General features: G+C 40.1%; 1 protein-coding gene across 1 annotated transcript; it reads right to left on the minus strand.

Annotated features, from left to right (window-relative positions):
- Positions 1-1,909: 1,909 nt before the first annotated feature.
- On the minus strand, positions 1,910-4,469 carry LOC104157266 (C-type lectin domain family 5 member A-like; the record flags this gene model as incomplete). The annotated part of the gene is made up of 4 exons (XM_009694548.1): positions 1,910-2,057; positions 2,637-2,746; positions 3,410-3,552; positions 4,404-4,469. Coding segments are annotated over 4 exons (467 nt in total), but the record flags the coding sequence as incomplete, so codon positions are not given.
- Between the last annotated feature and the right edge of the window lie 6,798 nt (positions 4,470-11,267).

The raw sequence follows: 11,267 nt of genomic DNA on the forward strand, positions 1-11,267 counted from the left end.
GAGAAGGAGAGTAAATAAACCACTTTCAGTCAAACTTCCTCCCTTTTTAGGGATTTCCTTGTAAGCAGTGTTTGCCTCTGAGTCCTGTGACTTTCTGTGGATTTCTGGGTTTGATGGACTCCATGTAGTTCCACAGTGGGCCTAGGGCAGCTTCCCCCTTTCTGTCACCTCTGATACATAGCTGCTTGGGTCTGCTGCTTGCTGAAGGCTCTGAACTCCCCTTGAGTCCAGCTGCTCCCAGGGAAGAGATGTCTCCCTGCCCCTCACCTTCAGTAGAGCTCACCTGATCAAAGGGCAGCAGCTGGAGTATGAACATAAAAGGGCACCCGTCTGTAACACAATATAGAGTGCTCTGCCACCCCCTCCAGCAAAGCGAGTACAAACAAATAGCCCCTTCAGCACACCTTCCTTCTGAAATAACAGTTTAGATTCTGGTTTCTGCCATTCTGTTACAGCTACGCATTCTTACTTTGTTCTTTGGTGATTAAAATTCAGTGAGGGAATTACAAATATGTTTCAAAAGAGTCTTGATGAATGAGGGCAGTGAGGAGTATTGCTTTTCTGAGGGACATAAAAATATGCTTTCAAGTCAGCGTGAGAGAGTTTTTCCTTTATGATTCCATTTTCACTACCCTTGGCCACAGCATTCTGAATATAAATTCTTTGATTAAGCAAAACCTTTTTTTTTTTTCCAATGAGAAAGCATGACATCCCTGTCACTTCTTCGAGGAATTCACAGAGCTTTCTCCATCCTGCAGATGAAGGAGAGCCATGAATGGCACCATTTTAAGTAGAAATGATTCTGCCTCAAAGGAGATGGTAAGAATGATAAACCTTGGGGTCACAAAAGCCTCAGAGTCCCAAGAGCAGTTGAAGCACATTGGAAGAGCTTTGGTAATATTCACTGTTTGCTGGTCACGTCGCCGCTCTACTGGTACCACCTGTTTCTGGTGTTGGCTCTAACTTCTCTGTGCAGGAAAAACCTTCATGCATGTTTTTCTCCTTTGATCATTATCCAAGAAAAACAGGACAGTCTGCTGTGTTGTTGTTCTCTGTAGGTCACTCACACTTCTCACCAGCTTCTTCACAGGTAACTGTGTTTTTGATTTGACTATTTTCTGTCCAGTTGAGTTATTATTGTGACTCTCTTTTTCAGGCTTTGGTTGTCTCTACTGCTTTTCATCCTGTGCCCTTCCCCAGCAGGGCTAAGTCTAAATCTGATATACTTTCCTTGACCTACACAAGACTAGTGGTGATTTTATGCACAGAGCTGCAGTGTAGGATCATTTCCCTTTTGGTGAATCACATTTTAGCCCCACAGGGTCTGGTATGCCGCGTGTTTTTTTAACAGAGACAGTCTTTTACAGAGTAAGGTTTATAGATACATACATTTACTTTATGCTGTCAATCGTATCTATGCAACATGGCAATGAGTGTGGTTGCACTTTTCTACAGGATCCAAAATAAAAATATGTGTTAACCTTCATTTGTGGCTGTAGGGAAGACCAGTGCATGGCAAGGCTTTGAAGTGTCTCCTTGTGCACAAGCAGGGTTGGGAATGTGTGTGCGTATATGCGTGTGTCTATGACAGATAGGATCTGTTTGTGATCACACCTATCACTGAGGTTGGACTCAAATCACCTAACGGTGGCTGCCTGAAAGTCAGGCATCAGGTATAAGTCACCCAGACTCCTAATGTGTGAAAATGCAGGCTCCTCTAGAGGGGGATCCATCCAGTCTCGGACGTCCATCTTGGGAAAGAATGTGCTAAGCTTGGCAAGGTGTCTAGAGGGAGCCTGTAGGAGTCCCTTTGACTAGATATTTAGACAGCTAAAGAGAAATGAGACGTACCCCATCCACCATTGCTACAGAAAGCTGGGGATGACCTTACTGCCTGGACCTCTTGTTTTTAGCTCTTCTTCTGCCTTTCTGAAATATTTGCATCTTTTTCACACATATTTCGTGTTGTTGAAGATCCACTGCAAGATGCAGTTTCTACTTTGCCAGGTCCAATGACAGCGCAGAAATAGTCAGTAGAGTCTCCTCCTATAGTAAACCTGAACAGTGAGAGAAAGTCAGATTTCTTTGCATTCCTGACCTAGCTGGATTCAATGCAGTCACTATCACTTCCATGAAAGACATGTGGCCTTGCTGATGAGCTGTATTATTGTCAGTGGGATTAGAAGCTGCCTTGTTGGAGTCTCCCTCCCATTCCTTAATTTTCTTCCCCAGACCTCAACAAAAACATAAGGACTGTGCTTTCCCATCCATAGACCTTCCACTTCTTTGGTAGCCTCCATTCAATGGTACTGACATCACACTCTCTCTTGTCCCTGCCTGGTATATCCTTTCTTTCCCCACTGAACTCCATCTGGTCACATTCATCCTTCCCCACTAGAATTACAGCTGTGTCCTCTCTTGCCATCCTGATGTGACATGCCTGTGTTCCCATGTGACTTACAGGCTCCCTTCGCCTTGTGACAGGGATGTGCTGAAGCACCTGAATCTCAAGGAATTGGGTTGCTACAAATTGTGGTCCCTAATCTCACTTGTACTCCCTGTTGTTGGCTCTGGGTTTTCTTTTTTTTAATTGTTCCCAGATAATGCATCACAGTGACTTGCTGGAATAAGCTTACATGTCTGTGCTATGTTCCATGTTGTTAATCCACTTCCACTTCTTCTCGCTCTCAGAGTATGTGAGACCAAGTAAGTAGTAGTGACCTCTTGATTGTGAAGCAAGATACTTCTAGAAAGGAAACAAACAATGATAATAGATTAAAATTACATTTTCTTCACCAGAGACACACAGAAAGCTTAGTGCTCAATAGCCAACACAGAAAGTACAGTGTGCATCCAGACACAGTATCTCATTCCACAGCTTCAGAGGCTGAATTTTTCCATTTTTGTTTAATCTCATCTCTCTTCCTGAGGCTTCTTAGGAATAGACTAAATAAAATAATACACCTGTAATACTATTAAAGCTATACATTGTAGTTAGCCAGGTATGACCTGATACCTGAAGACACTTTTCTATTCTGATTGTGATGGGAAAGTCTTTTCAGTTTTCATCAAAGCAATGGCCCTCACAAATAAGTGTCTGTTTGACTTGGTAGGTCTTGGTTTGTGTGCTAAAACTCTTTAAAAAGTAAGTCAGCTAGGCAGAGAGTTTGCTCCTTCCCATGGGAGCATGCTTGGGGAGAGAAGTTTCCAGATACAAGACTTCAACCACCAAGATGCATCTTACTGTGAAGGCATTTGCTACCATACAGAGGTGCTTGGTGTATAGAGCTAGCAGTAGATTATAGACCCCCAAAGACATTTCATGTGAGAAGACACAAGGGTGACCCATCAGACCTTTGGCATACAGGTCAAGGAACCCTAGAAGCAGCCCCATGAATTTAGATCTCACCAGTTCTTCCTCACTGTCAATGATCACCAGATCTGAATTCATGTGAATACATTCTTCACGGGAGGCGTTCCAGTCATTTATTTTCTGCGTTTGAGAAAAGAAGTAGCATTTTTTCCCACTTCTTTCCCAGGATTGGGGGCAGCCTGCAGGAGGGAAGAACAGATGTGGAAGAATCCATGTTCACACTAACTAAAGGACCCATTACAAAAGAAAGGTAACAGAGTAAGTTACAGCCAGAAAAATACTTCTGCGGTCCTGCTTATAATTTTCACAAGACCACCAGGAATCCCTGACAGTCTCTGTAGCTAATACCAGCCCAAGAGTCACTAAGCATGAGTCAGAGAAATAGAATCACAGATAACATTATCCAGCCTTTTAAATCTTTGCTCAAGAGATAAAGAGAAATGATGACGGCAAAAAGCAGCTTTTCGTTTTCAGAAGCCTTATTTGCCTGCTGCAACATATGGCAATAGTGATGCTACCGAAAGAAAGAACATTTCTCTCCATTGCTGGGTCGGGTACCAGGAAGAACAGAGAATGGGACCTGGAAAGGGTGATATGCTTCAGGGAGACAGGGATTGCATGATATAGTTTTGTAGCAGCTCATAAACAACAGAAGGGAATCACACATAGTTAAAATGCTAAGAATGGAGGGGTATTTAAAAAGCAGTACATGCACATTGATCCATCACGCTCACTACAATGCTGTGATACCAAAGGGATTGTTATATTCATGTCCGTTCACCTAGCCATGGGCTCCTCTGCACTAACATGAGAGAGTAATCAGTTCTTCCCTCTGAAACAGTAAGGCAGTGCTGACCAAGCACTACTTTTAAATAAGGTGAAAGTGTGAAACATCTCTGGCCTTGAAAGCTCATCCTATGAGTGCACAGGATAAGGCTGTTTATTCCTGAGATGTCCAATTTTTGTTTGTTTGTTTTTCTTCTGAAAAAAATGTAGACACACACCCCCCCAAACAAACAAACAAACTTACTTGAGACCTCTTCATAGATGTTGGAGGATGGTTTTGAGGCAGGTGGGCTGCTTGCAGTTTGATTGTCTGGAAATAAGAATACAATTTATGCTTTGAATGGCTGACCATTTTGCCATACACTCTCAGAGCTCTTCTGGATCTCTTTGATCCCCAACAGCACCCCACACAGAATGCCTACTCCTCACGTTTTTGCTCCTCCTTTGAAAAAACTGTAGTACCATACTATGGAGCAGATTTCCAAAGAACCTAACTCTGAAAGTTAAGAAAATAAATCCTCCGCACAGTTTCAGAGTAGCAGTAAATGTGATGTACAGTATACACTTAACTATAGCAATAAGAAATAAGAGTCATCTTTGAAAGAACAGTGCTGAAGCCAATCTGTTCTTGGTCAAGTATGCTCCCACACAGCTTGGAACTGCTGTCACTGTCTGCTCCTACCCCAAGTAACTGGGGTGAGATATTCAGGCAGAGCACATCTGTGCTCCAGTTTGAAGCTGGTCTGACAGTGTTGCTCCCCCAGACCTAAATGAGACAACAGTGTTCATTTTAGGTTTAAAAGTAGATACCCAGGCTGAAATAGCCTTGATTTTCCTCTTTCTTCTGACACAGCGGTTGTGAGAAGCCTCCACTGGAGGCTTCTGACTCCCAGAAAGAGGGACCATGGAGGGAGGCTTACAAATTTATTTTTGTTACCTGACGACTAGCTAGACTGCATGAATTTATCACAGAGAAGAAGGAAAAAAAGAGTTTTGAGAGCATGAAGAAAGCAGCTGAGGTCTGAGATGAGCTAAACTTACGCTTAATTTAGTAGAGAAGCTCATGTGATTTTTATGTATTTTTCATGTCTTCTCAGGGCTTTGGTTTTATCAGTTTAGAAACTCCCTCAAGAATTTAGATCCTGTTGAAAGTATGGAGTTCAGGGATCACTCACGGTTAACAGGCTAAAGGAGGATTATGTTGTTGCAGCTGGCTCTGTGTACCAGTAAGAAAATCTTGATATTCTCCCAGCTTCTCCGCTTAGGAAACCTCAGCTTTAAAGACACAATTGCCCCTGCCATGAATAGTTCAGGTGACTGGGAGTTACTAAATTGTCTATAACAAAGTTTAACGAGGCATTTTTGAGGTTGTTTGGAGTTGAACAATGAAGGGATGAATAATAACAGTAAAGAAACATTAAACTAAAAATTTTAGGCATAGAATTCTTATACTTAAAAAAAAATATAAATTGCTTTTAAAAAAGAACATATAAAAATGAGAAAAAAGATTGAATTAAAGAAAGTTCTAAGAAATTTGTACCAGAATAGCATGGAACATGAAAGAACTGACGTCTCTGCAGACTTCATATGTGAGGCAAACGATAAAAGAAACAGAATATTAAAGGAAGAACTTTGTTTACAAGCAGTAATCTCAAAAATAAGATGAGGGAAAAGAAGGGGAGTGGTGGTTAGATTAGGTGACACCTTATCTCTTCTGGACACTGAAAATTGGTAGTGAAAGGAAGGATTGCTAGCCCAAAGCATCCAAACTGCAACTGTCAACAGGGAAGGTGGCAATCCTGAGCTCTTACTTTCCTTCTGTAGTACCCAAGCATCCTTACAGATACAAGGTCCTGTAGTGCAGTAGGAATAATACCTTGGAAGGGGTTCAGCCCATCCGGAACATAGTCATAACTATGCTGACAAGAAGTAACTATTGAGTTTGAGAGATGAGCACCTCTGTTACAGAGAATACATTTTGGCCTTGTACTCACCTCTGGCAAAAATAGGTTATTTTATCATAAATGTAGCATCTGTTCTTCCAATACATTTTTGTAGCAAAATTTTTATTGACAAAAATACTGAGGAGCATTTGTGCCCCAATTGTATATCTTATTCCAATAAAATATTTGTTTTTCAGAGAATGCTGCAGAAGTTAATTATTTCCTCAAGAAACAAAGAATACCGGCAAGGTAAAGGTTTTCAGGATAGGGAGTACATTTCACTCGGCACACTTTTGCCTGTTGTGAGAAACAGCCTGACCAGTCTTTAACATGTGGAGATTTCTTCTGCCAGCTCCATCTCAGAGAGTTCATCATAGCCAAAATGAAGCAACTTTTAGCCCTATGATGATCATAAAGAGAATACAGAATTTTTTTGGCTGGCAACTACAAACGCATCTAATGACTGAAATCTCCCCTCAACTACTATGTTAAATGATTCAGTAGAATACTCAACATTGAAATAATTAACAAATATACACTTGTCTTATACAACATATCACTTCTCCCCACATACCTTGTTTCAGTTTTATCTATAGACGATCAAGGTTTCAGAAACCCTACTGCCAAAAATGTCCAGAAGGATTTCAAGGCCCATCAGAGACTCCAAACTGTGCAGTGACATAAATGAATCTCAATTTTAGTACAAAGGGTTAACCAGCTCCTTCCGTAAGCCTAGAGCCAGACAGTGAGTGATGGAAGGAAATAAGTACGAAATAACGGTTTTATTTTGGGAAATGATTATACTTCCTTTCGCAGAAAACAGAGCCACTGGACCAAGTTCCTCTGTTCTGTAATTTTGCTCAGGGTTCCCAGCATCTGAAGGGACCTAGGATTTTCTAAACTGTCCTTTCTTTATAGTATCAGCTCTAATAAATAGCATTTTAAATAATACCCTAGAGAGCCAGAGTGCCTTTTTTTTACTAGGATTGTAATGAGCTGGCATGTCCTGGTGGAAAACAGATGTTGAACTCCTCTTTTACAAATTGCTGAAGTATGAATTGTAGAAGTCACTATAGACTTCAAAAACACTCTGCCTAGGAAGTCCTACTGATCTACGTTTCTTTCCTCATAGCAAGCAAGATCTAGACTTTTGGGGTTGTGAGAAAAAAAGTTTCACTGTAGCACCTAAAACCAAATGCTGGCAAGGAATAATACTGCTTTTATGTTTACAATTCAAAGATCAAAGTTGATCAATAAAAGTCTAATTTTGTGGCAACTAAATTGTATCATTTGTCTTGTTCCTTTTAGGGATTAACTTACAATATATTGATGTATAAGAAATTGAGTCTTAGATATCAATATAAAAAAACCAAAAACAAACCAAACCAAAACAAATCAAAAAAAAGCATCAAGGAAAGATGTATATCTGAACATTTGAAAACAAAGGTTCTTAAAGCTGTGGTACATAGAGTTACATCCAAACCTATATACAGAGATACACATGATAAATTATGCATTATATTTTATAGAGTATTAAAACAGATAATTATGGTGGAAATAATGAAGTTAAAGCTGAGGACTGAGAAGTTGATGAAGCAACCATGTATTTTGAAGAAGGGGAAACAGAATTTACTCTTCAGGAAAAGTTCTCAAAAGCAAAATATGAACAAGTATCAGGACCATTTCATTTTAGAAGATAAAGAAGCTGGATTTTGCATATAGCCTGTGCCTCTGGGTGAAAACTTGAAGTACTGCTTGTAAAGATACCCTGAAATCCTTGGTATATAATAGCACCTAACATAATTTTAAAGCATTTATTTCTGTGAAAAATTAGAAATGAATGCATACTGGTATGCATTACAAAAATGAACACCACCCTACTGATACTCCTACTGGCTGCAAATCGATTTACAACACATAAATGATGGATCAAGATTTTCTCCTGGAATATTGTCACCTTTAACTCTGAAATCTGCCTAAGAGATTCAGACAGCAGCATTACTGAAAATGGTTCACAGGCACCAAAACCCAACAAAGCAACAATGTGTTATTTTCTAATTGGAGCTATTTAACACTGAATTTTACTGTGCTTTAGTCATATGCTAACTGGGAACATCAAGGCTTTCTTTGCCTTTCTTTGCCTTTCTTTACCATAGCTCTTTGTACTAGGCTTTTATTGGAGCAAGGTGCAAACAAATTCCTTTAAGTTGTGATTTAGCTATCTCTTTCAAATGAGGTTAATTCATATTTATTTAAAGATTTTTGGTGTTATGGACATCTTGGTGACATGATACAAGATCATCTCCTTGAAATATTCTCACAGATAGCAATCATAATACTGAGAGGCATTATCTAATCTTGACTTGTTTCTTCGAAACATTTGCATAATAAGTTATTTATTATTTGAACATTGTCAGGTTTTTAATTGAGTTTTGGCTTTTTTTCTTTTGGAATTTTGAACTGTCAAACACTCAACTCTTTTATAGATTTCCTCTTATGGCCACGCTTGGCTAAAAACTACTGTCCTGTGCCTTCAAACAGCCTTCTGTTGCTACCGGTTTTGGATGCCGTGACTTAGATGTCGGTCAGTGGGTCAGAGTCACAAATTAATTGCAGTTATTACATTTTTTAGCAGAACTTACCCTTAAGTGTCAGACATATCACTAAGACCAGTAGGGAAATTAGGAATATCACAGCAACCAATACAGCGACACATGTTCTGGAGCAACAGCGCTTACCTACAGATAGACAGAAAAAATAAAGATTAAGGGAACAACTGGAAAAGCAACCCTTCATCTTCATTCGAAGATGCCTTTTTAGGGGCCACACTGAAACAACTCTTTCAAGTTAGGCAAAGCCCTTCGGTGCTGTCCCTTCAGATGTTTGTTCTTCTTGTGATAGATATGCTGTGGGTGCATTTTTTTTTCCACCACAGACATTCAGCCTGAACTCTTCTGCCATTGCTTTGTTAAATTCTGCTGCACTTGCTACTAGAGTTAAGTGCTCACTGGGATCCTTATCTGCCCTCTCAAAATACTATGAAAGTAAAACCCAATCAACCTACCAGATAAAGGTCCTGCCATGTTATACTCCTCAACAAAGCAAATTTTTCAGAGGAGTTGAACTGTCTCCTGTTTTTGTTTTGACTGTTTATGGACTTTTGTTCAGGGTTTACTTCAAGGGGATCCTTGCGATAGTCATTAGTCTGTCAACTCAGTGAAAACTGGAAGGGTGCTATAGAGAACAAGCAGGTCCAAGAGGGGACAAATAATACATTCAGTGGCTGGCTGGACTCATTATAGACTGAATTAAAAGGTAAAGGAGAGCTTTCCATCTCTTCCTGCTTGACGTATCTGCTAGAGTTTTTACTTATACCTTCTGCTATATTTGGAGTTTATGCTGTCTGTGTGACAACTGCGGTCTGAAAAACAAATTGAGGTTTTTGCTGCTGTTGCCCCTGCCCTGTAAAGCAAACAGTTTTAGATAAACGAGGAAGCCATCCTGAATCTTCATCCTAACTGCCGTCAATATCTAGTCCATTCTGTCTGGTTACTTCCTTTTCACAACATTACTATTTGAATTACTGAAACTCTAAGAAGCTGTCATACTTAGTATAGTATTAAACTAGACTGATTTTAAACCAGTCTTAGAAAGAAGGCAGCACTCAAGAACTCTGTGCAGTCAGGTTTTCTGGCTGAGAAGGTTTGATCAAGAAATGGTTGCATCCTGAAAACATGTTGATTGCAGTAATCAATGAATCTATTTGATAGGTGCAAACTCTCTACTCATAGTCTAGTCCATGGGGTTACCAACAAGACTGGGAAGGGTGGAGAGAAGTTTTAGTGTCAAAACAGAAGCTTGTAAGAAGGAAGTTGGTGACCAAGAATCCTAAGGTGGCAATTCAAGAAATGGTCCCAGTACCCTATGCAGGACTGGAGGGAGAAATGAAAAGGCAGCATTTTAGCACCTGACTGAAAAGATGGGGTAAAGATCCAGATTTCTGATTCTACAGGAATTTGGGACACATCTGGTGCAGAGTGTCCAAATGCTCTGGTAAAACAGATTTCATCTTAACTATAAGGGAGTCAAGCTGCTGGACATGACATCTAGAAAGTTTTAAGTAACATTTAAAAATAAGAGCAAGCTGGCAGGGGCCGAAGGTTCTAAGTAACTCTTAAAATGAGGAAAGGGGAGCAGGCACAGGGTAAAGAGCAGTTTAGGATGATATTACCATTATGTGTGACTTTAAATCTGCTCTGTCCTCAGGAAAGGGAAAGGTCAGAGTGCAGAAACAGTCAAGCAGAAAGTGCGAAATGACTGTCATTTAAATGAAGCGTTAAGAAGAAAACACAGCTGTGGCACACCTGCTTCTACACATATGCTAGAAGTCTGAAAAAAGAAGATGGGAAGACCTGGAATGTGTCACCCTAGACTAAAATACCCAGATGTCAGGCACCTGAAAATGGGTGGCTTCTGCTATCTGAAATACCCTCAGGTATCAGATCTGGAAGATGTTACACAGGCCCTCCAAGAATCTGTGGCCTTCCAGATTTGCATACTGAAGCCAGACTGAATGTCCCGATACTTCCCAGATGACTCTGAACCTCTGTGATTAGGTAACTGAAGAGCATCCCAGTATCCTATGGATATGAGGAAGTGGTTAAAAGGAAAGAGGATCATTATAGTACTAGACTACATAAGGAAAAATAGAGTGCTAATGGATAAAAGAGGGAAACTACAGGAAGGAGAGGGCACTTATTAAAAAGAAGTTACAAAGGACTGCTAACAGAGAATGAAATCCATACATCCTGGCAACACATGGCCAATACAAGGCACCTACTAAGAATGATCTGGGAACAGGTAAAAGGAAGTTGACACAGCTATTAGAAGCAGATTATTAACTTTCCATAGCTGTAGACATTAAACGAAGAAAATAGAAAGTATCACAAACCTTGAGAGATCAAAGATTATGTATAAGAAAAACCAATTAAACAGAAAAGAACTTGAGAAGGAAAAGACTTCAAACATGTTTGTGAACACATGTGTTTCAAACGCATCAGGAGAAGATATGTTGCTGGAGCTCTGTAGGCCAGTGGATGTTAGGTTGTCCAGGAAGCATTCAGAGGATAAGGTCATAGTAGAGAATCATAGAATCATAGAATCAT

This window comes from Cariama cristata, unplaced genomic scaffold (assembly GCF_000690535.1).
Source record: "Cariama cristata isolate BGI_N322 unplaced genomic scaffold, ASM69053v1 scaffold6712, whole genome shotgun sequence".
NCBI classification, from domain to species: domain Eukaryota; kingdom Metazoa; phylum Chordata; class Aves; order Cariamiformes; family Cariamidae; genus Cariama; species Cariama cristata.